Source organism: Aspergillus stella-maris, assembly GCF_047715825.1.
Source record: "Aspergillus stella-maris strain CBS 113639 unplaced genomic scaffold BDV14scaffold_7, whole genome shotgun sequence".
In the NCBI taxonomy this organism is placed as follows: Eukaryota; Fungi; Ascomycota; class Eurotiomycetes; order Eurotiales; family Aspergillaceae; genus Aspergillus; species Aspergillus stella-maris.
In genome coordinates this window covers 565,240-589,873 of record NW_027396801.1, presented here as the reverse complement: position 1 = coordinate 589,873, position 24,634 = coordinate 565,240, and the positions used below count along the sequence as shown (strand labels likewise).

At 51.9% G+C, this 24,634-nt stretch overlaps 13 protein-coding genes across 13 annotated transcripts; 7 read left to right on the top strand and 6 right to left on the bottom strand.

The window, feature by feature from the left end:
- Positions 1 to 141: 141 nt before the first annotated feature.
- On the top strand, positions 142 to 1,562 carry snf4 (AMP-activated serine/threonine-protein kinase regulatory subunit SNF4; the record flags this gene model as incomplete). The annotated part of the gene is made up of 6 exons (XM_073770972.1): positions 142 to 195; positions 419 to 542; positions 605 to 754; positions 806 to 1,162; positions 1,213 to 1,322; positions 1,377 to 1,562. The coding sequence occupies 6 exons, from the start codon at positions 142 to 144 to the stop codon at positions 1,560 to 1,562; spliced, it is 981 nt and encodes a 326-aa protein (XP_073631892.1).
- Positions 1,563 to 1,880: 318 nt separating this feature from the next.
- Positions 1,881 to 4,492, top strand: BDV14DRAFT_132776 (uncharacterized protein). Its single transcript, XM_073766162.1, has 3 exons — positions 1,881 to 3,173; positions 3,224 to 3,532; positions 3,598 to 4,492. The coding sequence occupies exons 1-3, from the start codon at positions 2,198 to 2,200 to the stop codon at positions 4,371 to 4,373; spliced, it is 2,061 nt and encodes a 686-aa protein (XP_073631891.1). The 5' UTR covers positions 1,881 to 2,197; the 3' UTR covers positions 4,374 to 4,492.
- Positions 4,493 to 5,024: 532 nt separating this feature from the next.
- atfB (bZIP transcription factor atfB) lies at positions 5,025 to 6,736 on the top strand. The gene has a single exon (XM_073767597.1). The coding sequence runs from the start codon at positions 5,331 to 5,333 to the stop codon at positions 6,234 to 6,236; it is 906 nt and encodes a 301-aa protein (XP_073631890.1). The 5' UTR covers positions 5,025 to 5,330; the 3' UTR covers positions 6,237 to 6,736.
- A 60-nt stretch (positions 6,737 to 6,796) lies between these two features.
- BDV14DRAFT_211395 (sugar porter family MFS transporter) lies at positions 6,797 to 8,786 on the bottom strand (the record flags this gene model as incomplete). Its single annotated transcript, XM_073776085.1, has 2 exons — positions 6,898 to 8,786; positions 6,797 to 6,849 (listed from the first exon to the last, which is right to left on the bottom strand). The coding sequence occupies exons 1-2, from the start codon at positions 8,495 to 8,497 to the stop codon at positions 6,797 to 6,799; spliced, it is 1,653 nt and encodes a 550-aa protein (XP_073631889.1). The 5' UTR covers positions 8,498 to 8,786.
- A 168-nt stretch (positions 8,787 to 8,954) lies between these two features.
- BDV14DRAFT_166995 (arylsulfatase) lies at positions 8,955 to 11,008 on the top strand. Its single transcript, XM_073767596.1, has 2 exons — positions 8,955 to 9,219; positions 9,269 to 11,008. Exons 1-2 carry the CDS (start codon positions 9,065 to 9,067, stop codon positions 10,950 to 10,952), a joined length of 1,839 nt encoding a protein of 612 aa, XP_073631888.1. The 5' UTR covers positions 8,955 to 9,064; the 3' UTR covers positions 10,953 to 11,008.
- Positions 11,009 to 11,469: 461 nt separating this feature from the next.
- BDV14DRAFT_196730 (uncharacterized protein) lies at positions 11,470 to 13,305 on the top strand (the record flags this gene model as incomplete). Its single annotated transcript, XM_073772508.1, has 1 exon — positions 11,470 to 13,305. The coding sequence occupies one exon, from the start codon at positions 11,470 to 11,472 to the stop codon at positions 13,303 to 13,305; it is 1,836 nt and encodes a 611-aa protein (XP_073631887.1).
- A 67-nt stretch (positions 13,306 to 13,372) lies between these two features.
- Positions 13,373 to 15,358, bottom strand: BDV14DRAFT_132723 (putative iron-regulated transporter). Its single transcript, XM_073766161.1, has 5 exons — positions 14,843 to 15,358; positions 14,624 to 14,787; positions 14,533 to 14,572; positions 14,306 to 14,466; positions 13,373 to 14,247 (listed from the first exon to the last, which is right to left on the bottom strand). The coding sequence occupies exons 1-5, from the start codon at positions 15,162 to 15,164 to the stop codon at positions 13,441 to 13,443; spliced, it is 1,494 nt and encodes a 497-aa protein (XP_073631886.1). The 5' UTR covers positions 15,165 to 15,358; the 3' UTR covers positions 13,373 to 13,440.
- Position 15,359: 1 nt separating this feature from the next.
- Positions 15,360 to 16,848, top strand: BDV14DRAFT_132712 (protein kinase). Its single transcript, XM_073766160.1, has one exon. It carries the CDS (start codon positions 15,541 to 15,543, stop codon positions 16,768 to 16,770), a length of 1,230 nt encoding a protein of 409 aa, XP_073631885.1. The 5' UTR covers positions 15,360 to 15,540; the 3' UTR covers positions 16,771 to 16,848.
- Positions 16,849 to 16,868: 20 nt separating this feature from the next.
- Positions 16,869 to 18,674, bottom strand: BDV14DRAFT_166983 (mitochondrial 37S ribosomal mS47 domain-containing protein). The gene is made up of 3 exons (XM_073767595.1): positions 18,431 to 18,674; positions 18,230 to 18,385; positions 16,869 to 18,175 (listed from the first exon to the last, which is right to left on the bottom strand). The coding sequence occupies exons 1-3, from the start codon at positions 18,554 to 18,556 to the stop codon at positions 16,973 to 16,975; spliced, it is 1,485 nt and encodes a 494-aa protein (XP_073631884.1). The 5' UTR covers positions 18,557 to 18,674; the 3' UTR covers positions 16,869 to 16,972.
- Positions 18,675 to 18,871: 197 nt separating this feature from the next.
- On the bottom strand, positions 18,872 to 20,102 carry BDV14DRAFT_132705 (mitochondrial 54S ribosomal protein uL4m). Its single transcript, XM_073766159.1, has 2 exons — positions 19,855 to 20,102; positions 18,872 to 19,791 (listed from the first exon to the last, which is right to left on the bottom strand). The coding sequence occupies exons 1-2, from the start codon at positions 19,936 to 19,938 to the stop codon at positions 19,012 to 19,014; spliced, it is 864 nt and encodes a 287-aa protein (XP_073631883.1). The 5' UTR covers positions 19,939 to 20,102; the 3' UTR covers positions 18,872 to 19,011.
- Position 20,103: 1 nt separating this feature from the next.
- BDV14DRAFT_132700 (mitochondrial 54S ribosomal protein mL38) lies at positions 20,104 to 21,657 on the top strand. The gene is made up of 2 exons (XM_073766157.1): positions 20,104 to 20,694; positions 20,741 to 21,657. The coding sequence occupies exons 1-2, from the start codon at positions 20,163 to 20,165 to the stop codon at positions 21,460 to 21,462; spliced, it is 1,254 nt and encodes a 417-aa protein (XP_073631882.1). The 5' UTR covers positions 20,104 to 20,162; the 3' UTR covers positions 21,463 to 21,657.
- On the bottom strand, positions 21,539 to 22,384 carry BDV14DRAFT_132703 (putative mitochondrial inner membrane protease subunit 1). The gene is made up of 2 exons (XM_073766158.1): positions 21,880 to 22,384; positions 21,539 to 21,803 (listed from the first exon to the last, which is right to left on the bottom strand). The coding sequence occupies exons 1-2, from the start codon at positions 22,237 to 22,239 to the stop codon at positions 21,615 to 21,617; spliced, it is 549 nt and encodes a 182-aa protein (XP_073631881.1). The 5' UTR covers positions 22,240 to 22,384; the 3' UTR covers positions 21,539 to 21,614.
- Positions 22,385 to 22,443: 59 nt separating this feature from the next.
- On the bottom strand, positions 22,444 to 24,342 carry BDV14DRAFT_166979 (hydroxyacylglutathione hydrolase). The gene is made up of 7 exons (XM_073767594.1): positions 24,111 to 24,342; positions 23,963 to 24,050; positions 23,830 to 23,901; positions 23,441 to 23,774; positions 23,242 to 23,376; positions 23,161 to 23,187; positions 22,444 to 23,112 (listed from the first exon to the last, which is right to left on the bottom strand). The coding sequence occupies exons 1-7, from the start codon at positions 24,214 to 24,216 to the stop codon at positions 23,029 to 23,031; spliced, it is 846 nt and encodes a 281-aa protein (XP_073631880.1). The 5' UTR covers positions 24,217 to 24,342; the 3' UTR covers positions 22,444 to 23,028.
- Between the last annotated feature and the right edge of the window lie 292 nt (positions 24,343 to 24,634).

The window sequence follows — 24,634 nt, the reverse complement described above, 5'->3', positions numbered from 1 at the left end:
CCCTCCGCGATCTTCCCCTCCTCCACCTTTCGCGTGGTCAGCACAATTCCGTCCGCTCCCCTCGCTCCTCCTCCCGTCCGTGGTCACGCGGGTGGTTTCGTCCAGCCCTCCTCCTATCTCCGATCACGACCGCCGTACCCAATGCAGGTATCCCAGCCTGAAAGGGCGATCGATCGGGAAGAGCGCCAGGGCCTAGTGAGTTTATTTTTTCCCCTTTTTCCCCTGCATCCTTGTCGTTTGACCCTGAATTCCTGGCGTCATGAGGCTTGGTCTGTCTCGTCTCATTTCACCATGTCTTGCATTGCGTCGCGCCTCCCTTTGCTGAGTGGAGGAATCGCTTCTTGATTATTGCACTGTCCCCGCATTTACAATCCAGCCAAGGTCAAAGCTAATCGAACTTCGTCTTCCTTCTGTCTAGCGCGCCATCCGCAACTTCCTCAAGGTCCGCACAAGTTATGATGTCCTTCCCCTCAGTTTTCGACTCATCGTATTCGATACCGCCCTGTCGGTGAAAGAGAGCTTGAATATACTCATTCAGAATGGTACGCCGCTTCGAAGGGATTGAACTTGGCCAATTGAGCTTCAACTGACCTTGCGCGTGCAGGAATCGTGTCGGCACCATTATGGGATTCCAAGTCGTCCACCTTCGCCGGTCTTCTGACTACCTCCGACTACATCAATGTTATTCAGTACTACTTCCAGAACCCGGCAGCGTTAGATCAAATAGACCAGTTCCGTCTGGACAGCCTTCGAGGTCGGTCGACCACAAGAACCGCTGATGGACCCTTCAACTGACGGAACACAGAGGTCGAAAAGGCATTGGGCGTTGCGCCCCCCGAGACAATTTCAATTGACCCAGAGCGACCGTTATACGACGCTTGTCGACGCATGCTCGAGTCTCGTGCTAGAAGAATCCCGCTCGTCACCAACGATAGCCAAACGGACCGACACCTCGTCCTCAGTGTTCTTACTCAGTACCGTATTCTCAAGTTTGTCGCCGTCAACGTCAGCGATACCCAGAAACTGAAGAAGCCCTTGGGTGAGATCCAGCTGGGCTCTTTCAGCAATGTTGCAACCGCGTCGATGGATACGCCGGTCATTGATGTGATTCACATTCTGGTAGAGCGGAGTATATCGAGTGTGCCCATTGTAAACTCAGAGGGTATGTTTTACGTGTTGGGTCCAAGTCTGCTCACTAACACTGATGACTAGGTGTTGTATACAACGTTTTCGAATCGGTAGATGTCATCACGTTGATCAAGGGCGGTGTATACGACGATCTGAGCCTTACAGTGGGCGAAGCTTTGAAAAAGCGATCTCCGGTAGACTTTTTCCTCGTTTATACCTCTTGAATCAGGGTTGCTGACAATGTACAGGACTTCCCCGGTATCTATACTTGTTCGCTCAACGACGGTTTGGACACCATCTTCGATACAATCCGCAAATCTCGCGTACATCGTCTGGTAGTTGTAGACGATAACTTCCGTCTGAAAGGCGTACTTACACTGAGTGACATTCTGCAGTACATTCTGCTGGAAGGTGAAGGTGACGAAAATTCATGATCAAGGACAGACCAAAAGGTCATAATACAGCGACTTGCATGGGAACGGCGTTCTTTTCTATTCTCAACTAGCCTGGCGATCAAGGCCCGTCTATGGGTTACGGCTGGTTTATTCTCATTTCTCATCTTTGATTTTGCCGTTTGAGGAAAAGCAGGTATCATGAGGATTGGTTCGCTTGGCTTGCTTCCCTACTTGGAGACTGCACAGCCAGCCTACAATCTAGCATTGGCGTTTGGCTTGGCAACAATAGATTCCTGTCATTGTACGACCATATGATGATGATTTATGACTGTTGTATGAGGTTCCTATGTATTTTGTGTATCTCCTTTGTATGGTAGGCGGCGGTGAATGGTTGTACAACTTGGTGGGGGATTACAGTCTCAGCTACATAGGGTTTCAACAGACCCTCCAGGGTCTTGCCGATCTTGAGTCTGTTCGGTGTTCGGACAACATTTGTCGTGCCTTCCTTCCGGGAAGACACATGAACACACGAAAATGGAAGGTACAATGGTTGCAATCCGAGCACCAGAAGGTACCACTGAAGTTCCGCTCTGCTTGCCTCAAGCCGTTGAGCAAAGGACACTGCCACCATCGCGGAAATTCCTTGAACGTCCTTTGCCAATCGGAAAAGCAAAATGGGTCGCTTCAGCATCTTTTCGTGGTCATCGGGCAAAGGAAGCAATTCATCTGCTATCAGCCGATCTGGAACTCTGAGTCGACCCCAATCGATTGCAGCGCTGCCTCAACGCAAGGCAGGTATACCCGAAGAAACACCATCAGATGAACTGGACGCCAAACCAGAATGCCTAGCGAGCGACGAAGGTACCACGACGCGTCAACAGCCGGAAAGTTGTCCACAACTGGCTGGGCCTTCCCAAGATGCAGAACCGGACTCTACGAGCAGCGGCGGTCTAGAACCACTGACTATGCCGCCGATTTTAGGATACTCTACACGGCGCTTCACAGGGTTCAAGACTTTCTTTCGCTCGCGCAAACAACGACGACGAAGGCTTGATTTCAAGATCGCCAAAGACGATGACGCAGAAGAGTCTTCTGACAATGAAAGCTCGCGCAGTTCGAATGCGAACTCGGATGGTGATCCTTTGACCGAAGAAAAGCAGCGCAACCCGTTACGAGGCGATATTGATGATGACGAGACCCGAAAGGTCAGCGACGCAACTGAGAAGTCGGTTGCCTCGAGCACCACGAACGTTACAGTTTGCCATCATCCGTCTAAGCGCATGTCGATGCCAATTACGGTTATAGATAGAGACCTTAATCCGTTCGACGATATCTGGGAAACCTCGCGCTCGGCAACAAACGTTAGCAACCCATTTACCGGGCATACCAAAAGCACCGATTCCACGGAGCAGTCGAGCTCTCGATGTAGTGGCTCGGACAACCTGTTTTCTTCTTTGCCTGGACAGGTTTTCGAACTGAGCAACTCGTCGCATACGAGCTGGAGTAATCCGGTATTGTCAGGGTTTAATACCTGGCCCACGCCTGCCGATCGGAGTTTGGCGACGGAGAGTTTTAACAAGTTAGCGTGTGAACTATATCTGGAGCCCCTGGGTGCTAACCAGGACGGTACTAGCCAGGACGATAAGGCTGGTGAGTGGCTCTGAACGTTGAACCATAAAACGAGATTCTAATAACTGCAGGGGATGAGAATCTTGGAGATAGGCTAGAACGGCGTCGAGACAAGTTCCTCGGGCGAATTCGAACGATGCGATCGAGCCTCCAGATCCGAGAGCCATCTGTGCCCCGAGCGCGAAGCTTACGTCGAAGGAAAACATTCAGTGCGCTACCCGCTCGGCCAACTTTTATGACATCGCTGCAAGGCAAATCTCTGGAAACTTTAGCGAGGCTGGGTGGCTTCAGCTTGTTGACTCTTCCGGGAGATTTTGCACCCACAACGCTGAGTCTGCCAGTGTGCTTTGTAGCAACTATAAACCATCTACGATCTACTAGTAAGTGGCGAGAACGTACCCAACTACCCACCCTGTCGAGCAAAGCTTATAAAGTGCGTAATTAGTTCCCCCGGTGCCAGGTTTGTTTATCGACCCCGGCGATCTTGATGCAGCCACCCAGACGTATCATTATTTTGCCGACCAGGTGCTTTCTGCCGAGAGAGAAAAGGCGCGGATCCATATGACGTTAAGGAGTAGTAGAATGCCCAAGTTCTTGGACAACGCTTCCGAGGCCGACATGGAGACCCATAATTCGCAGGTCCTCGGCACTGCATTCGCATTTAGAGCGCTGTTGGAAGGACTCCCGGGTGGCATACTAGGATCGATGCAGCTGTATAGGGTTCTCGTCAATATTTGTCACGGACGGGTCTCATCTCGGTCCGTGCAGCAAACCGGCAGCTGTCTTGCGGGGCTGACTGCGGAAGATTATGCCAAGGTTCGAGCCATAGGGCTCGCAATGCTGGCGCTCACGACGTCGATGCAGCTGAACCTAATGTGTGGGGTATTCGGGCTCTGCTCTCTTCTGCTGCATGAGACACGGCGGATGTCTGAGCTGGAGCGTCGCCTACCACGACGATCTAATCGGCGACCCAGTGTGAATAACACAGGCAGGCTCAGCTTGGACCGACTGGCAGCGACTCTAGGGCCACTGCTAGCGGAGACCGACCAGGGAGACAGTCCGGATACTTATCATGCCATTCAAGAAGAGATAGAAAGCCAGCGGGTGGCTACTCTGTTGATTGAGAACTGGCGTAGCGTCAGTCGACAGCTACGGATCTGGGAGCGACGAGGTTTGGAGGGGCGATTAGAAGGAAGAGCAGCGAGCGGGGAGAGTGCATGAAGCCGAGCAAGTTTCGCATGTCGAATTCGAGGAAGTTGAAGTGGAGCAATGTACGTATACAGGAGAATAGGGTATATAGACTAGCAGCAATGCGTCATTAGTTCCTCCTTGTGTTGAGCACAGACAGTCTAGACCGGACGCGGATCCAGTTGGCTGGGAAGAGTCGGCCATGCCCCATGCGGACTGCGGACTGCGGATGGCCAACGCGGACGGGACGAGGATCGCCCCTAATGTTCGCTTAAGCAGGGAACCACGGCCTGTGCTTGGGTTCAAGTAGAGTGCTGACTCGCGTCTCTCGGAAGGAAATTGATCGAGCAATAATATCGTGACAGCCTCTGATATGAGTATTTAAACAATGATAATTTAAATGAAGCCGATCGCAGTAGGTGGGCTGGTGAAACCAAGAAAGTTGGCAGCAGAACAGGTTTTGGGAGGGATATCAACGTAGCCCCACGTAGAGAACAGAGACATCCAGCTGTGATTGTCGGGAGAGAAAGCCAGACTGTTGCAGCTCAAAAGCTCAGCAGCTGCCACGGAGCTCCATCCGCCAATGGGAAGCGCCGATCGCAGGTGATGACGTTTGATCTCTGGTACAGCATTCACCACCTTCCGTCCTTGGTTCCTCATGTTCCTGGGCTTCTTCTGGAACCACAAGACACTGGAGTGATGATGTCAGTTAGGTCATCTTCATTAGCAAGACCCTGTGTTCTATTCTCTGCCTTCTGTGTCTTGCGGGTCCCTTATCCGGCAGCCGGCCAGCCTACCCCGTACTCTAGGGAACCGTCTAGTCTCTACTGTCTCACTCCTTCCTCCTTCCATCTCAATCTCAACTAACAAACACTCTATCACCTTCGTTTGCATAACAACTGCAGTTGTCCCTAACCTCGTGAATGGGCTCAGAATCAGATACAAATAACAACTTCAACTCTCCTGGCTCCTCTCCTTGACTAAACAATCATGTCGCGTGCTAGCACCTTCCGTCCCTTCGTGAACGCTCCAACCATGTCAGAGACCATCTCTGCATCCGATATGCAGCGTCTCAACCCTTCCATCTACCCCTCCGACATCCCCAGCCTCACTGGCGACTTCACTCTCCCTCCAGATACAAACATGTGGTCGTCTGATCCCATGGCCAATCCCACCGTCAACCCTTCCTACATCTCTGGCGGTAACATGCAACCATCATTCAACAACCTCACATTCCCCAGCTTGGCCCACAAACAAGTCGACGATCGCAGGCGAAGCTCGGCTGGGACTCAGATCGTGGGTAACGCGCGGGTCCGCTATGGCCAGATCACCCCTCCGTCTGACCACTCGCCTTCCAACCCTTCCCTTTCCTTTTCAGAAGAGACAAAACCGTCCGTCCGGTCTAGCATTGAGGAACCGGTTGAAGTACCTACAAAGCGTCGTCGAAGCAGTGCTCGCACTAGGGGAGGTAGTCGCAGTGGAAGTTCTCGTGCTTCCAACTCAGTTGAACCTTCGCCTCCTGGTGACGACAAGCAAGAGAAGACAAGGGCACGAAACAGACTTGCGGCTAGCAAGTGCCGTCAGAAGAAGAAGGAACAGAACAACCAGCTGGAGAGCAAGTACGAGTATGAGAAGATCAGAAACGAGGAGCTCACTCGGACTGTGAACTCGTTGCGAGACGCCATTGTCGAGGCGAAAGACCAGCTTCTTGCACACTCTGAGTGTGGCCACGACTCCATCAAGGCATACATCCAGGGTATGGCGAAGAAGATCACCGTCGCACCCGAGCGTATGGAAAACCATGCTTTCCATGCACAGTACTACGGATGCGGTCCTATGGATCCAAAGCGAGAGTCTATCAGCTTTGACTTTGATGCCTGTCCACCAACAGCATGATCTGTCTGCGTTTTGATAGCGTATGACGTTACTGCCCAGGAGGCTCAAAATTACATTCAACATTCGGCACGAATTATGAAGATGTTTTGAAGCGATGTGTTTTACTGGCGTTATCTTATTCATTATTCGAATATGGCTTGAAAAGCGATATGATACCGTTGGGCTGGCTCATTGACATCTCGGCGGATACACAAGGACTGGACAAGGATTTCGGTGGTTCATCTTAGCAGGCGCGTGTTGTTTCTGTATTTTTATTTCGGTTCGGCTGGGCTGGGTTGGCGTTGGCGGTTTGTTTCTGGTTCTGGGAGATTATATTTGTCATTGTTTTAAGGTACATATCGAGGGCCGGAACACTTTGCTCTCTGTTTCTTTCGATGTTTTATTATGGTACACACACTTTAACCATACATTTTTTAGGTCATACCTACTTAGTGTTGGACTCAATACACGTTGTCCAGCATCACAAGAGGAAATATAAAATACAATTTATAAAAGGTTATCTTAGATTTGCTCCATAGAGAGTACATCCAATCGTCTATATACCTAGATCTCTATATAAATCATTGTCGCACAGTACCTATCTTCCCACCTTCATCTCCGTCCCCTTCTCCATCTCCATCCCCAAGCCCATCAATACTATCCCTAAGAATCCCCCTCTCACTCTCCCCATCCCCACACTCCCCATCCTCGCCCCCCACATGCCTCTCCCGTTCTATACCCCCCTCAATCCGATCCCCAAAAACCCCCTGCACATCTTCCAACGTCAACCCCCCCGTCTCCGGCAAATAAGCCCTAACCCAAAGCAGTATACCCAAATCAAGCACACCAAACAGCGCAAACGTTCCTGACTCTAGATCACGCAGTATGTAGGGCGTCGCAACGCTCCATAGGAAATTACTCGCCCACTGAGCCGCAACAGCAAGAGAAACACCGCGTGACCGTAACCGCGTCGGGAAGATTTCTGCGACGAGTGGCCAGGGGAGCGGGCCCCAGGAGAGGTTGTATGTTAATATAGTTGTGTAGATTAACATCACTGTTAATGTCTTGATGAGGGTGGAAGGGTCGGGGGTTGAGGAGAGGAGGATGGATGTTGCGAGGAGGCAGAAAGACATTCCTGCGGCGCCGAGGGTAAGGAGTGGTTTTCGGCCGAAGCGGTCTGCTATGAAGAGGATGAAGATGAGGCAGGATGTTACTTTCAATACCCCGAATATACCCGTTAGCAGGAGTGGGAGAGAACCAGAGACTGATTCGGTCCCGGCTGTAGAGGAAGAAGAAGAGGATTCAGGCTCTCCAACCAGAATCTCAAAGAACTGAGGCCCGAAGTAAGCCATTGCCGTTGCGCCTGTGGCCTGCTGAGAAATGAAGATCCCCACTGCTAGTAAGACCCGTCGGAGATTCGGTCTCTGCAGGAGTTCGCGCGGGTGGAAGTCTGCTGTTTCTGAGCGGTCGGATTCAACGGCGGATTTCATTTCGGCGAATTCAGCTGCTACTGAGCTAGATCCAGAGGTAGGGAGAGAGGTTTGATGAGGGCCTCGCACCCAGAGGAGACTTTTCCATGCGTCGCGCGTTTCGCCTCTATCGAGTAGCCAGCGGACACTCTCGGGTAGGAAAAGCAGTCCTATCCCCATTGCTGCGCCGGGGAGGAGTTGCAATGCTAATGGGATCTGCCACTGACTTGCAGACTGCGGCATGAACTGCAATGCATAGTCAAGCCAGTAAGAGACGAATATACCTATCGTGAATGTGAACTGGTACCCGCTTCCCATTCTTCCTCGGAGATGAGAAGGACTCATCTCAGCGAGGTATATGGGTGCAACGGTTGCACTTCCACCAATTGCAAGACCGCATATTACCCGTCCGATATAGAAAATGGGCAAAGAATGCAGGTTGAGTATCTCAAATATCACGCCAATGCAGAAAATAAGCGAACAGAGCATAAGCGCTTTCTTTCGACCGTATTTGTTTGTGACCGGGCCGATAAGGAGACATCCTGCTAGTGCGCCGGCTTGCTGGACTCCGACTGCGAGAGAGGTCACACTTGTTGACGTTGAAGGCGTAATATTAAATGAGGCATGAAAAGAGGGGAATGTAAGGACGCCGCCTATCACGCCAGAGTCGTAGCCGAAGAGAAGGCCGCCTGAGCAGACGACTGCGGCGAGGGTGTATATGCGGAGATTGGATGTTTCATTGTTGCTGGGAGTTGTGGTCTCGAGATCCGGTTCAGCGTCTGGATCTTGGACGAGCTGTGCGTAGGAAGACATAGCTCTGGCTCGCCATGTATGTTGAGCTCAGCTCGTAAAAAGTGTTGGTGTTGATTGTTGGTATAGAAGTTGGGGAGCCACGTGCCAGGTACATCCGTGGATACGGCGTACGTCAGGGGTGCCCCCACTGGCGATCGTCGAGTTTCATCAGTGTCCCGGTTCCAGATTGATATAAACTGGAGACGCATTGACAATGTATAGGAGCAGAATAAATAAGAGAGAATAAAATAACCGGTCCGAGAAATGATGGCGAGTTTCAGGAACAAGTTAACAACATGGTGAAGTAAGGTTAAAGTAAAGTACCTTAGAACAAGTCGCAGCGGCCCCAGAAGCTCAACGCATACTACACTCCCAAAGAGGCAACGGAAGCGACAGCCGAGATGACACCATTCTGGGCTAACGTGACAACTTTCTTATCGATACAGAAGAGTTTCCCCTCAGTTCTTCAACTGCACTTCTACCGATAGCCGATGGGCGATCATCTGATGCTGCTATATACTGCTGCTACTGCCTTCACCATGGAGCTTCAACCCCCAAGCTTTGTCTCAGCTCTCCATACTATTCACCATGGCCAAACGCCCCAACTTCCTTGTCATGGTCGCCGATGACCTGGGCTTCTCCGACATTGGCTGCTTCGGCAGCGAGATCCGGACACCCAACATCGACAAGATAGCTAAGCAAGGCGTGCGCTTTACTGATTTTCATGCTGCCGCCGCTTGCTCGTATGTCTTTTCTTCTTCATAGCGAGTACCGTCAATTGACTCGAGACAGCCCCACCCGCGCCATGATCATGACAGGTACCGACCATCACATCGCCGGGCTGGGAAACCTCATCGAATGGACGAACATCTCCGGTCAAAACGGCCCCAAAGGCTCAAGCACAGATACAGCTCCCCAGCGTGGTATGCCGGGGTACGAAGGGTATCTCAACGAGCGGGTTGTCGCACTCCCTGAGATCCTGCGCGATGCGGGCTACCATACCTTGATGTCTGGGAAATGGCATCTGGGACTTACGCCAGAGCGCGCGCCATTCAAGCGTGGGTTTGACCGTTCGCTTGCTCATCTTCCCGCCTGCTCGAATCACTACGCTTTCGAACCGCAGCTCCAGGGACAGGACGAGACCCCAACCTTCCTCGAGGCCAGTTATATCGCTTTACACATGGAAGACGACAAGTACGTCAAGAAACTTCCTGACGGATGGTACTCGTCCGACGGCTATGGCGATAAGATGAAGGAATATCTGTCCGATTGGCACAAGAACAAGAAAGCAGATGAAGACAAGCCGTTCTTCGCTTACCTGCCCTTCACAGCCCCGCATTGGCCGCTGCAAGCACCGCGCGAGTACATTGATCACTACATTGGTGTCTACGACGAAGGTCCGGATGCACTCCGCCAGAAACGTCTTGAGCGGTTGAAAGCCCTCGGCATGATCAGGCAGGACGTCGAGCCCCACCCTGTTGTCGTCGACGAGGGCGAGGGAAAGCCTTGGGAAACACTTACCCCCGAGGAAAAGAAGCTTTCCTGCCGCGCAATGGAAGTCTTTGCTGGTATGGTCGAAGCCATCGACGCCAACGTCGGCAAGGTGGTCGACCACCTCGAGTCGATCGGCGAGTTGGAAAACACATTCGTCTGCTTCATGTCCGACAATGGCGCTGAGGGCGCAGCATATGAAGCGTACCCGCTCGTCCAGAGCGGCGTCCTCCCTCACCTCTTAAAGTACTACGACAACAGCTACGAGAACCTCGGCAACGGCAACTCGTTCATCTGGTACGGCCCGCGCTGGGCTCAAGCAGCCACTGCTCCGTCAAGACTATACAAAGCGTACACAACAGAAGGTGGCGTCCGGGTTCCCTTCTGCGCGCGCTTCCCATCGTCCGTAACGGCAGCCGACAACGCCTGCAACGGCTCTATAACCGATCAATTCGCAACAGTCATGGATCTTGCTCCGTCGATTCTATCGATGGCGGGACTTACTCACCCCGCACCAATCTACCAAGGCCGCGAAGTCGTCCCCATGCGCGGCAAGTCCTTCCATGCTTGGGCAGAGGGAAGCGCCCCCCGCATCCACGAGAAAGACTTCATCCAAGGCTGGGAAACATGCGGCCGTGCCGCCCTCCGATTCGGCGACTGGAAAATTGTATATATCCCGAAGCCAAAGGGTCCTGAAAAGTGGCAGCTATATAACCTCGTTGACGACCCCGGTGAGGTTACGGACCTCTCTGAAAAGTACCCCGAACGCCTGGAGAAACTGCTCAAGCTCTGGGACCAGTATGTCATTGAGACGGGCGTTATTCCGCTGAACCCAGATCTAGGCGACTTCTTGGAGGCGACAGAAGCTCAAATGCCTGAGAATGCATGGATGGAATATGACTACTGGAAGGTTGGAGCAAGAGATGAGCCAGAGCGGTTCATGCGCAAGCCACCGAGGTTTGAGAGGCAAGTGAAGCAATTTTGATTTGACCAACATATATATAATGTTGGTCGATGCATTTAACCAGTACATATAACGAATAAAATGAACATATAACCTGAATATTGTGCTTGTTCCTGAATAGTGTCCAAAATTAGCACGCCTTTATAGATCTTCGTAAGCATGCGGAGACCATTTCCTTCCCCGCAACCACTCACCTCCAACAACCACGTGCAACAACCCACCCACTTGTATGTCCTTTCCACAAGCAAATATAATAGTATATGGAGGTGCTTATCCTTTACCCTTGACTAAAAGAAGCGATCTAACTTATCAGACACCCCCCTCCGCCCGCGGCCCAGGCCGGTCTGGCCCTCGTCGCCGAACGGGGTGCCTCACCTGCCGCGCACGCAAAGTCCGATGCGATGAGGCAAAGCCAAACTGCGCTAATTGTGCGAGATTAAGACTGCAATGCCAATATAAAAGCGTCATTATCCCTGGCATCCGAACGAGGGCGCGGAAACCGGCACGAGCAAGGTCAGGTTCTAGTGCGACTGTTGAGATGGAGATGGAGATGGAGATGCACATGGATGGTGGGAATGGGGTATCACCCGGATCGAACTCGACGCCGAACTCGAACTCGAACCTCGATAGCATAAATACAAGCCAGCATCACTTTTCAGCTCCGACTCAGAGTGCCACACTGCCGCCGACGAATGAGGCACAACCAGCGCCAACGGACTTCCCGATACCATTCGACATGCTCGGCTTCATTGGCGAAATCACCTCTGATTTCCAACAGAAGCATCTCGATCTTACGAATGGGGGGACTGTTGCTTCTGCTACTGCTGTGCCTATCCCAGATATTGAGGGTGGTCTTGTACATGAGCGGCAGATACCATGGGTTCCTGTATCCGAAGAGGTAGATAGTGTCGGAATCCTGCCAGAACCATCAGGATCAGAGCCCCCTCGACGACCGATAAAGAATTCCTCGGAAAAATACGAAAAGGAACTCCTGAAATACTTCCGCGAAGCTGAGCCCCCACCTACAATATTCGCACCCGTTGATCTGGAATGGCCGTACGTTCGGGATGCCATGCTCGGCGAGTCGAGTAATTGTCGCGCGCTCTTACTCTCCATCTACTGCTACGCCGACATGCACAGGTCATGGATTGACGGAACGGGTTGGAAACTGGGACCGAGTTATCACGCACAAGCGAGCTCCGAGATCCAGACTCTTTTACTTGAAGATTCCAGCGACGGCCTGCTGAAGAGGGTTTTCATGAGTGTCCTCCTGCTCATGCTAGCGGAGCTTATATCAAGAGAGACCTGGCGCCCACCAACGCCGTTCTTGCAGACCGCGTACATGCTTATAGCAAGGTTCCATAATCGGACGAGATACTGGACGGGCCTCGCTCACCTTGTGAATTCATGGGTTGAGCTTTTGGATATCAAAAGCCTTATTGCAGGGAGAGAAGGGGATACGTTAGCTGACATGGGAAAAACCAACCCGTCCAGCAACACCAAGGAGAAAACAACTATTACCACAACCTCAACTACGCTCTCAAGCACTCACCCTCCACACCCAGACCCAAGCCCCTCAGACGAAATACCAGACGACCTCCCCCACCCACCACCACCCTACCACATAACCCACTCAATCCTCTCACAAGCATACACCTTCCACCTCACATCCCAAAACCTTACACGCCGCATAATAACAATAGACCTACACCACCGCAGCCGCGGCACAGTCTCCGACGAATTCGAAGTCCTACAAATCGCACACGCCGTCTCCGCGGACCTCGAAAGCCTCTGGAATACCCGCCCGCAGATCCTCGACCTCTACACGTCTTCGTCAGCGGAGGAAAGCGCGCTATGCGATATTCTAGCGCCGAGTGCTGCAAGGAATGTAGTAAGGACGTTCAGGAGCTACGTCGTGAATTTCCTCGCGCTATTCGTGTATCTGCATAGAGTTGCGTTTGCGATTTATCCACGGACGGATCGGGTTAATGTTGCTGTTGAGAGGATTATGATTCTTGCTAGGGAGGAGACGGCGCCTTCTCCCGTTCTGCAAGGTACCAGTGCAAGGGATGAAGAAGGGGAAAGACAGCCTGTGCCCACAAGCTTTATATGGCCCCTCTTCATTGCGGCCCTGGAAGGGAGCCTTGAGCAACGACGGTGGATTACGGCTGAGATGCAGAGGATGGCGGATCTAGCACCCGATCAGGGACGGGAAGGTGGAAGGGGGCGAAGACGAAGCCAGCGTCATCCAAATGTTGGCAAGGCGCTTGTTCTACTTGAGGAAATGACGCGACGGCAGGATGCGAGTCGCACTTGGGCTGATTCGCGGTGTGTGAGGAGGGAACTTTTTGTTGATTTTTTCGTTATGATTTAGCGCTATCAATCCAGCCCGATGTATACCATAGCATACCATACCATAACATACCCTCTATATATACCACATCACATCATATCATATCTGCCAAATCTATGTATATATACACCTTCACTCAACCCTTTTGAACCTATCTCATAACCTCACATCTCCCATACATTTACTCCCATGCAAAAGATGCCCCCTCTCCCTTCTCACATAAGCCGCAAAACAAGCCGCCGCAACCGCAATAGCCCCATAACTAATATAAACAGGGTACTTGAACTGCTCCGGCGCCGCAAAAACAATCGTCGTCGCAAACGAAACCATTTCAAAGACAGACTGGAGTGCCATTTCCGTAGACGAGAAGGAAGAGCGCGTACTTGGTGGGATACCCTCTTGCACGAGGAACTGCACACTTAGATCGAAGCCCCAGAGACCGAGTCTGGAGAGGGCAACGCCTGCTACGAGGATGCCTGCGACGATTTTCTTGTTGATGGGACCTTCGTCTTGGAATATGAATGCTGCGACGGCACACGCTAGTGTTAGGAATTGCCAGTTTAGAAACCATAGTCCTGATCGGATCGGTCCGATTCGGTCCATTAGGAATGGCGCAACGACTGTCCCGCTTATTTCGGCGAGGACTGCACCGATACGCAGTGCGCTCACTTGGAGCGAGGTGAAGCCGGAATGGAGGAGGAATGTTACCATTGTTGGACCGAAGGAGAGAACGGTTAGGTAAAGAAGGCTTAGCGAGAAGGAGGCGAGGAAAACGGGTTGACGGGTGTATTCTTTCCATGGGGATATGGTGGACTGCGCTTTGCGAGAGATGATTTGGACGAGCGCGGCCCTTTCTTCATTGTCATCTTCAGGTTGAACCTGTTCTTCAATGTCCTCTTCGGCCTCGTCGACAGTGGCATCTGAAGCTTGCCCGTCTCTGTTTCGGTCTAGTTCTGGGACGGCCTTGTATACCTACAGCTTGTCAGCAGCTTGAGCGGTAGAAACAATCCCTGAGAAATACCTGAGCAATGGCAAAGTACTCAACCAGAACAACAGCCACATTGAGACCTAGAACGCCCCAGATGGCGATCTTAGTCGACAGCAAGCCGTCCATTAGTGAGACAACCACGGGGGCAACGAGCTTGCAGAATAAGTCAATGCGTCTCATTTGAGCATTCAGATCTGTGTATTGTTCAGCCCGAGACACTATGGCCTAACTACCAGGAATTGGTACAAGGATGTTAATACCTTTCCTTGGAACATTCAGAGCATTCGATATCACAACGGCCTGGTACAGCACATTAGTATAGCCCCAGGCATGATTCAAGAGAGAACATACCCAATCCCGCTCAACGGCCACCGTATTAGCCGTCGACGCCAACTTCTCTACCCCCGCAAGAAGCACCAATGCAACAAACAAAATCCATGATAAATGCGCCGGTGGCGACGTGAGTAGAACACCCAAACAAACGCACGAAACAGCAACAGGGAGGCGTTGCCATACTGCGAACAATAGTCAGCAATCTCCCTTTTCATAAATCAGAAAGGGAGCACGTACTAATAGAGTGCCTAATAGCAACCAATCGATTCACCCGGTCAACTACCGTCCCCAGCCAAGACGACAATAAGACGGCGAAGAGCGAGCGCACGAGGGCGTAGATCGAGGCGTAGAGAAGGGTATCAGGGTATATAGATGCTAGAAAGACGACAGCACCAAATTCGAACATGCGACTGTTCCATGTTGAGAGTGTGTGAGAGGTATACAGGCGGAGGAGGACCCGTTTATTGCTGTTGGTGTTGGTACTCGATGTGGAGGCAATGGAGGCCCGTCGCTCTGGTGAGCTTGAAGCCTCATTGGCAATTAGAGGCTCTGATTCCATGCTGATGAGCTGGGCAATTAATCAATTTTGAATTGGCATTTGAGCTTGGCCGGTAGGTTATGTATCCTGGAATGATGGAAAGGAACGAAGATGGAGAACCTTGGGGACGGGAATAGTCACACCACTCGGCTGCCGCGGGGCGGTTCTTTTTGTACTTCAGTAATACAATCAACCACGTACAGGTATGGTGTCTTCTGGATGCAGCCCGGGTTATACCTCAGAATTTGTAGTCATTATTTAGCCTGCAATCTTTTTAGCGCACTGCAGGGCAAGCAACTGCACCACCATGAGCACAAGATCATGTGACCTGTAGATACCTTCTCTGCGCTTTGTTTGCCTTTGTCCTTCACAAACAAGGCCTTGGTAAGCTCTTGAAATGCCTGATATTTCTCTGTCTCATTCCCTCGAAGCCTCAATTGATTTCAAATTATACAGCGAGGAATTGGAATACCCCAGCGAAGGGAAACCTATACCAACCAGTCGCTCGCAAAAGCTGATATACCGGCCCAACAGCTCACAATGGTGGATCAAGGTGACATATCAGGGAGATATATACACCATACTAAACCAGCCGGTAGTCAGGTCAAAGCGAGAGCGCCGTGCTGAGTTTCAAGACTTTGTCAAACTCATTGATTATACATCAGTTTTTCTTCTCGAAGATACTGTCACAGAACTAGTCTTACTTCCCAGCGGCGAGGGCTTGAGTCTACCTACTGTATCTATCAGTGAAGAAGCTAGGAACAATACATTTGCCGGCATTGCAGCTAAGTTGACGTACACTACTCGAGAGGACCCTCTACGGATCATCTACCCACTATACGATGAATTCCCATCCTTCCAGCCCATCCACACAGACCAGCTTTTAGACCATGAAGAGATCGCAGATGGCATCTTTCGAGTTCTCAAAAAAAGTAACGGAATGCCTTACGTGCTCAAGATGGTGAAACGACCACTCTACAACACCCATGACACGGAGTCCATCCGAAAAGAGCTCGAGAACATCGAGATATTCCGAGATACACCCAACATAATACATGCATCTGGTGTTGCTGTCTCGATCAACCCTTATACAACATCACATACAGGAAAGCAAGTCCTAGTTATCAAGGGCATAGTCCTAGAATACCACAGCGCCGGTGATCTAAAGACAATCCTGGACGCAAATCCAACCTGCCTACAAGACTACCCATGGAAGGAATGGCCCCTCCAAATAGCAACCGCACTCTCCCACTTCCACGCCGCTAACAAAACACACATGGACATCAAACCATCCAATATCGTCATTGACACCAATGGAACCACAATCCTCCTTGATATCAGTGGTATAGGCGGATTTACACACGAATGGCTTGCGCCTGAGATTCGGAATGATATGGCCTGTTTGTCCAGTGATATGCCGTTTGAGGTACGGAGGGGGAATGATATATGGGCGTTTGGGAGGCTTTTGGGGCAGGTTATACTGCATGTGGAGGATTGTATCTTTGTGGAAGAATTGGAGAAGATTGCTGGTGGGTTGATGGTTGAGGATGTACAGCAGCGTATGAGTTTGGCGGAGGCCATCTCGAGGCTGAGCATACTGGCTGATTTAGAGGGTACAATGAGGTAGATGTTGACCACGCTGCAGATTGTAGCAAGCACTGGAAGCCGTCACTAAAGGTCAATGTAATAACTACTTTCAAAAAGCAAAATAAAGAAAGCTAGCTGCTTCCCAGAAGGTGAAATTACCGTCAATTGTTCACTTGTAGTCAAATAGTATAATATACAGAAAATCAGTTCTAGACAAAAGACACCCGTCTACTGACAAACGCCTATTCCGTCTTCCACCGCAGAACTCCCTTGTCGTCCTTCTCAGTCTGTCGGGCCAGCACCTCGGCCACCTTCTCCTTGACACCCTCCTTGTGCTCCCACTTCTCGACAAAGTGGTTGTAAACGTTGTTCTTGGTCGGCTTCGACTCATCAACGTACTTCTTAATCTCCTTCTCGCTGGGCAGCGCGTACTTGACGCTCGGGGACTCCTCGAAGTTGCGGTCGTTGACAAGAGTCATACGCTCCTCGCCCTTGGGGAGAGTGAAGAACTTGTCGACTTGCTTGTCGGTGACCTCAGCCAGAGTAGCGGGCTGCCAGTTTGCCTGGCGCGGGGGCTTAGACATGAGACGGGCCTTGACGCCCTCGACGAAATCAGGGTGGCGCATGAACTGGGCGGCGACCTCGGACTCGCGCTGGAATGTCTCGCGGATGTCCCACTTCTTGCCGAGGCGGAGCTGGCGCAGCGTCACGCGGAGCGACGTCGGTGATCGCGCGGTGATGGTCTCTATCGTTTTCTGGGCCCAGGCCTTTTCCACCGTCTCGTTCTCGAGCGCCTTCAGGATCTCCTCTACCGTGTCGTGGCCGAAGCATCTGTCGATTGCGGCGCGGCGGCTACCAGCCAGCTTGATTCCCTCGGCGGGGAGGCCCGTTGAGAATTCGGCCATTGTGCGGTTGACGATTGCGAGCCGTGAATCGAAGGCGGCGTCGTCTCTGAAAACTAGCTCTGATAGACGGGCCGTGAGGTTGCCCAGGACGCTGGAGTCGAAGTAGTGTGTAGCGATGCCAGCGTATAGCGCCTGGACGCCGTGCAGACGCTCCGACGTCAGGGCGAGGTAGGTGCCTAGTTCACCGTCAAGACGGGGGAGGAAGAACGAGCCGCCTACATCGGGGAAGAAGCCAATGGTGGTTTCGGGCATGGCGAAGACGGTGCGCTCGGTCGCAATACGGAAGGGGGCGTGGACGCTGAGACCAACACCGCCGCCCATGGTGATGCCGTCCATCACGGAGATGATGGGTTTCGAGTAGGTCGCGATCAGGTGGTCGAGCTTGTATTCGTAACGAAAGAAGTCTGCTGAAGTCTGCTGGCCGTCGGGTCCGGTCTCATTTTGGAGCGCAAGAGCAGCCACGTCGCCGCCGGCGCAGAAAGCCTTTTCACCAGCTCCCGCGAGCATAATGATGTTGGCCAGTTGAGATTTCTCGTATTCCTATATCAGAGCCAGCTTAGCATCGCCCAGGATTGAAACAGCTATATGTCTAACCTGAAGACGAGGAAGGATCTTCCTAGCCATCGATCCATTCATCGAATTGAGCTTCTTTGGCCTGTTGAGTTCCACCAGTCGCACTCCGTATAACGAATTGAAAAGGACATCGTCGGGCTCGTCGCCGGGGAGGCTATCTGAAGACGCGGTCGACATCTACCATAGTTAGCTTACAGCAGCGACAGAACGGAATGAGTATACCTTCGACGTCGCCGTGAAAGCTGGGTTGGTGACCTTGGCGCGGAGAGGCATGGTGCTTGCTGGAGATATCCGCGAGAGCCAGCTCGACGGCGTCGGGGACCGAGATAAGCTGTGTCGAAGCAACATGAGGGCAGACCCACAGTCTGGGAGGAAGGGGAAAGGAAGGGAAGGGAGGATAAGCCGAGGGAAACAAAGGTATAAGTCGGATAGTCGGGGTCGTGACGAAAAGATGATCGGTTGGAACTCCGCAAGTTGGAGGATTTTCAACCTCGGAAGTTTTTCTCCGCCGCCGACTCAAAGCGAAGCCGAGCAGTAGCAGTATACCCAGTTCTACTGTGCATGTATGATCTATTTCGAATATGTAAACTAGAGTTGTAAAATATTCGTAGCAACTATCTAGAGCATACTTTTATACAGTTACTTGTCTGTGGTGTAGGTGAGTGTGCTGCTGTACAGAGTTATACAGAGATAGAATAACATGTGCTAATAAGTAACGACGAACCACTCATACAAGATTGAAAATATCTATTTATACATGTAGACAAAGTTGCCAGTAATATCCATACCCAACAAGCAACATCTTAATCATATGTCGCTTTCGCCGGCTCGTTGTTGAGATCCTTCGAGTGCTGGGCGAGAATGAGATCCAAAGCGCCCTTCTCAATGATCAATCGTCCAGTCTCCAACAAATCCTTCACATCCACATCGAGACGGTTAAGAGCCTTGGCGTGCTCTCCGACTTCCTCCACAGCCTCAAACAGCCTCTCATGGACCTTATTCGTGATCAAAGTTGACCTGCCAAAGTCCCTTCCCCACTGGTTGGCCTTGAAGATCTCCTTGATAAGATGCGGCGTAGCGTCCATGGGAAAATCGATTTTGCTGTCAATGACGATAAGCTGTCCCCTTCTGTACCGGTAGCTGAGCGCCGTCCGCCAGGCCTGGTCGTAGATCTTCCGCGTGAGTGCAGAAGAAAAGTCGCGCGGATGAGGACCGAAAGCGACACCTCCACCTCGTCGGGTTGGCGATTTCTTGTCACCAACACGCGCTGCTCCGGCTCCCTTCTGCGCGCGTAGCTTGCGATTGCTTCCATGCACATCCTTCCTCCATTTGGTGCTTGCTGTACCTTGCCGGGTGTTGTCTCCTTCGTAGACGACGGCGCGGTGTAGAAGGTCTTTCCGCAGGGGCATCAGGAGTTGCTCGCGAGTGTAGGGAACTTGTCTGATGGGCTCCATCGAGGGGAAATTGTAGGTGGTCACCAGGACTGGCTTCGGAGCCCACTTGGCGAGGAGTTCTTCTCTGGTGTTGGGTATTCTGTGGGCTGGTGTTGACTCTGTGGCTATCGAGCGCGAAAGGCATCGTTGCTAGCCGGGAATTGTCAGTTTTGCATGTTATATCATGATCCTCGAACGTCGGGGGATGCATACCGTCGTGGCTTCAGCTCCTGAGAGGAACCCCTTTGTGCTGCGAGACAGCCATTTGAATGTGCCGAAAGCGTTGACCCCGGCCATCGCGATAGATTGAGATATGATCAATTGAGCGGTAGGAGCGCGCGCCGGAGGTCACTGAGTCTCTAATAGTAGCAGCCAAAAGTTCAGTCGAGGCGGTGGTTTGGCACTAGTGGTGAGGCTTGGCGCCGGGAAAAAAAAGTGTCCGGCCAGAGTTCCTCAGCGTCAACACCAGGCCGACCCGGCGACCGTCTCTCCACGCATCTCCGACCGTCTCTCCCAGAACAATGGCCCATTGCGAGCGGGCATCAAGGCCCCTGGTTCAATGTATCCAGAAATCATCCATGAGAGGTCTGTCCAGCGTTCAGCTGCAGACGCGCGCCTTCCAGACCACGACTGCCGTCCAGGAGCAGGCCCAGGCCGAACCCGCGAAACAGGCCTTTCACAAATCACCCGACCCGGCTTTGGTGTCGAGTAAGCGATTGGAGAAGAGATTGATGCGACAGGGTATTCTTCCCATCGGATCTCGACGACGACGTGCCGCGCTACAGGGGTCGGACAACGTGCCTTTCGAACAGTTGCCGTTCCAATGCTTCCAGGAGGCCCAGAAAGTCCTGCGTGCAAACCGGGATGAGAAGCTGAAGGAGATTGCTTCCACTGCCGAGAAGATTGCGAGGATTGAGGCCCTGCCAGAAGCGCAACGGGCGACGCATTCGACACACGCTAAGCTGCGCGCGCTACAGCACCATGTCACGAAGCTCCAGGTTCTCGCAGACATCAACGACCCTCTGGTGAAGAAGAAGTTTGAAGATGGAAAGGGTATGTGATAGCTCTTGATAAGTAGGTGTTTATGCTGATCGTGCAGGTGACATGAGCAAACCCATCTACCGCCATCTCGCCGAGCAGAAATGGAGAGATTACCCCCGCAAGATCCTCGTCCAACGAATTACCCAGATGAAAGTCATTCCTGACGTCCTTCCTCACTGCGATCCTATCCTCGACACCAAGCTCGTTTTCGACAAGAAGGCCATTCAGCCCGGGGAGTTTGTCAACTCCCGGGTGTCCAGCACCGCCCCGAAACTCACTATGCAAGTGTTTGACGGCGAAGAGAGGCTAGTGACAGTCGCCGTCGTGGACTCGGATGTCCCCAACGTCGAAGAGAACGACTTCGACTACAAGACGCACTTCCTCGCTGTCAACATCCCTCTTTCCGTCCTCAACAACAGGGTTGACTTCGGCAAGCTCTCCGCAGAGCAGGTAGTCCTGCCATGGCTGCCACCGGTTGCTCAAAAGGGCAGTCCTTACCACCGCCTCTCGGTCTTCATTCTGGAGCAAAAGGACGGCAAGCGTCTGGACATTGATGCCGTCAAGTACAAGGAGACCGATCGCGACAACACCCTTCTCCGCACGTTACAAGCGCGGTATCACCTCAAGGCCATTGGCGCGCACCTGTTCCGCTCAATTTGGGACGAGGACACAGCATCAGTCATGAAGGAGATTGGGTTCCCCGAAGCCGAGATGGAGCTCCGCCGCAAGCGCAGCGAAGCTCTCCCCTACAAGCGCAGAAACCCTTCCACCATGCGGTGATCACGCCGTCGCGAAGTCTTGTTCTATCAGGTTTATTTCTAGAAGTACTGTACAACCATATGTATGAATATAGCAACCTTTTCAAACCCAATGCCCAACTCCGTCAAACTCCAATATGCAAGTCGTATAATACAATATTAAGCTCCGCGCAATCACTGAGCAACCGCCGTGCCCTCCTCAACAGGCTTCAGCGTATTCTCCACCCACTTCATCTTTGTCGGCGGCCATATCCTCGCAATAACTTTCCCATTAATTAACCCCATCGGCAGCGGCCCGTAAGTTCTTGAATCCCTCGACCACGGCAGGTTATCACCCGCCACATAAACATGTCCTTCCGGTACCTGCACAACCAAACAACAATTAGCGCCCTTCAACCCCCATAACTCCCATTCAACCCGGTTCAGAAGCAAGACCTACCCGAATCATCTTCCCCTCCCCACCAACATCCTCACTCAACACCTCCTCCCGACAAACATAATCCCCCGGCAACCCCACCACACGCTTCGCCGCATTCGCGCCCAAAAAGTGCGGGTGGTAGAATCTTACTACATCCCCGACTTCAATACCGCGGCCGTACTTGTGTAATTTCGAGACGAGGAGGCAGTCGCCTCGTGGCGAGAAAGTAGGATACATTGACGGGCCCTCGGAGGCTTGGAACATGAATGCGTTTTCCCAGATGAGAATTGTGGCTGTTCCGACGCCTAATGAGCGGTAGAGGAACTTGGATATCGAGGAGGGGGTTGTGTGTCGGAGGAGGGTGCGGAGGGTTTGTTCCATTTTGATGGTTGGTTGGGTGTCGGCTTTTCCGGTGGAATTGGTGGAATTGGTGTGTTGGGAGTTATTGGGTTTGATGTGAGTGGTTCATGGCATGTGCGCGCGTTTGCAGCGTTCGATCGAGGTCGTGCTTTGCATCGTATGGTATCCGGGTCTTAGCTGGAGCTGGAGCTTGGTGGTTTAGTTAGTTTGCGGAGCCGGCTCGGAGGCAGATGTCACGTGATATTTTGCTCTTTTAAAGAGATTTTCGCGGGCCGGATTTCTCTTCTTTCTTCCTGTCATCTACCCGCCATACAAACTGGCAACGACAACATCGCGAGAGCAATTATGCTCATGGATCGATGACGATCTTATCAATTAGATATATCGGGGCATTCGACAGACTCCAGGTGCTTAATGTTGCCTTGCTCGTCTGCGAATATCCCCATTACTGAGGGCCTTCCTACCCCTCACCTACCTAGCTAGACCGGCGTTTTCTCTTCATTTTTTTTTCTGTTTGTTACATACAGCTTCTAAATTGCTAGAGCTCACCGCTGCCGAAATTAACCACCAGAGCGAGTGAGTGTGGACAGAGAAGCAAGATGAACATGCTCAGATCCGGCTTCGCGCTGGAGTCCCTGAACGATAGCCCGGCTTGGACCCCATTTAACTATGGGAATGGGAGGCTGGGTGGTAAAGACGGGAGACAAATTTATCTTATCATCTTTTCGTAGTGTATGTAGAAAGTTTCAATAAGAATCCTTATACTGTGTTTCCTTTTGTGCTTATATTGCCTTGTTATATGAGAGGGAATTACATGGAGTTCTTCATCTCGCGGAGAGCGGCCATGACGTCGATAGGGTCTGTCTTGCCTGTTTTCTTTTGGATTTCGGGGTCCTGTGTTTGTTAGTGTTGTTCTTAACATCTATGGTAGAGGTAACATACCGTGACTCGCATGAAGACATTGTGAAGCTAGAGACAACGTTAGCCAGGTCTTGCAATCCAGTTCAAAAGGCGCAGACAGACCTTCTCATCCCCAATCGTAAACTTGCCCTGCGTCTGCTGATTCGCGTTCGCAAACGCCTCCAGCTTCTTAATCGGCTCGGCCTGCGACACAGCCAGGCAGAACTTGACGTTGCCCTTGGTGTACTCGTGTCCGGGCTGCATCCACAAGTTAGCTCAGACCCCCAATCAACTCGCAAAAATTAGAGAACGGGAAACATACATAAACCCTCGTATCATCCGGCAACCCCGCCAACGTCTCATTCAGCGCCTTATGCATCTCCGGCGCAGTTCCCTCAAAGAACCGTCCACATCCCCCAATGAAAAGCGTATCGCCGGTAAACACAACCTTCTCGTCGCCATCCTGCATGAAATAGCAAATGCTATCTTGCGTGTGACATGGCGTGTGCAGGGCCGTCACGGAGATTCGCTCGCCGATCTTGAAGACTTCGCCGTGCTTGGGGGTTTCCGTGACGGAGGCGCAGTCCTTGCCGCCGATGACGGGGACTTGGAAGGATTTCAGGATCTCGTTGTTCCCGCCTGCGTGGTCCCAATGGCTGCGAGGCTTTGTGAGTCCATGAGTATGATGGAGAATGGATGGAGAGGACGCACTGGTGTGTGTTTACGATGGCTGCGAGGTTGATCTTGCCGGACTTTGTTTGGGACTCGAGTTCTGGGAGAACCCTGAGTGTCTTCAGTTAGTAGACTGCGCGGCACGTATATAGCTCGAGGTAGAGCGACGTACTCGGGCGGATTAGCAGGGTCAATAATGACCGACTGCTTGGTCGGCTCGTCAGTCACCAGGTAGGCATAGTTATTGCCCTTCCCGGTCCCTGTCGCTCGTCAGCACCCCTCACTCAATCCCAATGCTGTTAGACGTGAATCAGACATACACATAGGCAGCGATTGAACATGCATGGCTCTAGACTGTTTCGATAAAGGATTCAGCGAACGAGTAAGGACCTTGTGGAATGGCCGTGTGGCGCGCGTGAAGTTCATCGACAAGTAAGCTTATTTTGAATGAAATGCAGGAAACTACCTGAGGTACAGCAGTTCAATTAATAATGCAATGCGGGACTCTTGAGTAGCACTGCTGCTAAGTCCGATATTCCCATGGCCGTGGCCCCTCCGTGTCCGATCCTCCGCGCAATGTCAAATTGACATGACCTCATAGGCTGCTGAGGGGAGCTTCAGCCACTGTGGCTTGTATGTGGGTATAGAGAGGAACTTTAAGTCTCCGAACAAACTTCTTAGACAAAATGTAATGCCTTTGTGTTCTAGAGTATACTTAGTGCTCTGCGGGACTAGCTTGGTTTCGCGGGCAAGTGAACGCGCTTTGACTGAGGACTCGAAGCCGCGTTTGCAGTTCTATCTAATACGGCGGAAGCGTACATTATGAGAAGGACAACGAAGAGCC

What these genes read in the sequence shown, in the direction of transcription:
- BDV14DRAFT_166995 (XM_073767596.1), top strand. Translation starts at nt 9,065, where the DNA reads ATGGCCAAACGCCCCAACTTCCTTGTCATGGTCGCCGATGACCTGGGC. An exon ending in CATGCTGCCGCCGCTTGCTC is followed by an intron (nt 9,220 to 9,268) that starts GTATGTCTTTTC and finishes GACTCGAGACAG; the next exon opens with CCCCACCCGCGCCATGATCA.
- BDV14DRAFT_132723 (XM_073766161.1), bottom strand. Translation starts at nt 15,164, where the DNA reads ATGGAATCAGAGCCTCTAATTGCCAATGAGGCTTCAAGCTCACCAGAG. An exon ending in TGCTATTAGGCACTCTATTA is followed by an intron (nt 14,788 to 14,842) that starts GTACGTGCTCCC and finishes TATTGTTCGCAG; the next exon opens with TATGGCAACGCCTCCCTGTT. An exon ending in TCTGAATGTTCCAAGGAAAG is followed by an intron (nt 14,467 to 14,532) that starts GTATTAACATCC and finishes AACAATACACAG; the next exon opens with ATCTGAATGCTCAAATGAGA.
- BDV14DRAFT_132712 (XM_073766160.1), top strand. Translation starts at nt 15,541, where the DNA reads ATGCCTGATATTTCTCTGTCTCATTCCCTCGAAGCCTCAATTGATTTC.
- BDV14DRAFT_166979 (XM_073767594.1), bottom strand. Translation starts at nt 24,216, where the DNA reads ATGAACTTCACGCGCGCCACACGGCCATTCCACAAGGTCCTTACTCGT. An exon ending in TGTTCAATCGCTGCCTATGT is followed by an intron (nt 24,051 to 24,110) that starts GTATGTCTGATT and finishes GACGAGCGACAG; the next exon opens with GGACCGGGAAGGGCAATAAC. An exon ending in CGGATGATACGAGGGTTTAT is followed by an intron (nt 23,377 to 23,440) that starts GTATGTTTCCCG and finishes TTGTGGATGCAG; the next exon opens with CCCGGACACGAGTACACCAA.
- BDV14DRAFT_132700 (XM_073766157.1), top strand. Translation starts at nt 20,163, where the DNA reads ATGGCCCATTGCGAGCGGGCATCAAGGCCCCTGGTTCAATGTATCCAG. An exon ending in GAAGTTTGAAGATGGAAAGG is followed by an intron (nt 20,695 to 20,740) that starts GTATGTGATAGC and finishes CTGATCGTGCAG; the next exon opens with GTGACATGAGCAAACCCATC.
- BDV14DRAFT_132703 (XM_073766158.1), bottom strand. Translation starts at nt 22,239, where the DNA reads ATGGAACAAACCCTCCGCACCCTCCTCCGACACACAACCCCCTCCTCG. An exon ending in GGGAGGGGAAGATGATTCGG is followed by an intron (nt 21,804 to 21,879) that starts GTAGGTCTTGCT and finishes TTGGTTGTGCAG; the next exon opens with GTACCGGAAGGACATGTTTA.
- atfB (XM_073767597.1), top strand. Translation starts at nt 5,331, where the DNA reads ATGTCGCGTGCTAGCACCTTCCGTCCCTTCGTGAACGCTCCAACCATG.
- BDV14DRAFT_132705 (XM_073766159.1), bottom strand. Translation starts at nt 19,938, where the DNA reads ATGGCCGGGGTCAACGCTTTCGGCACATTCAAATGGCTGTCTCGCAGC. An exon ending in CAGGAGCTGAAGCCACGACG is followed by an intron (nt 19,792 to 19,854) that starts GTATGCATCCCC and finishes ATTCCCGGCTAG; the next exon opens with CAACGATGCCTTTCGCGCTC.
- BDV14DRAFT_132776 (XM_073766162.1), top strand. Translation starts at nt 2,198, where the DNA reads ATGGGTCGCTTCAGCATCTTTTCGTGGTCATCGGGCAAAGGAAGCAAT. An exon ending in TAGCCAGGACGATAAGGCTG is followed by an intron (nt 3,174 to 3,223) that starts GTGAGTGGCTCT and finishes TAATAACTGCAG; the next exon opens with GGGATGAGAATCTTGGAGAT. An exon ending in AAACCATCTACGATCTACTA is followed by an intron (nt 3,533 to 3,597) that starts GTAAGTGGCGAG and finishes GTGCGTAATTAG; the next exon opens with TTCCCCCGGTGCCAGGTTTG.
- BDV14DRAFT_166983 (XM_073767595.1), bottom strand. Translation starts at nt 18,556, where the DNA reads ATGTTGCTTCGACACAGCTTATCTCGGTCCCCGACGCCGTCGAGCTGG. An exon ending in CTTTCACGGCGACGTCGAAG is followed by an intron (nt 18,386 to 18,430) that starts GTATACTCATTC and finishes TAACTATGGTAG; the next exon opens with ATGTCGACCGCGTCTTCAGA. An exon ending in AGATCCTTCCTCGTCTTCAG is followed by an intron (nt 18,176 to 18,229) that starts GTTAGACATATA and finishes GCTCTGATATAG; the next exon opens with GAATACGAGAAATCTCAACT.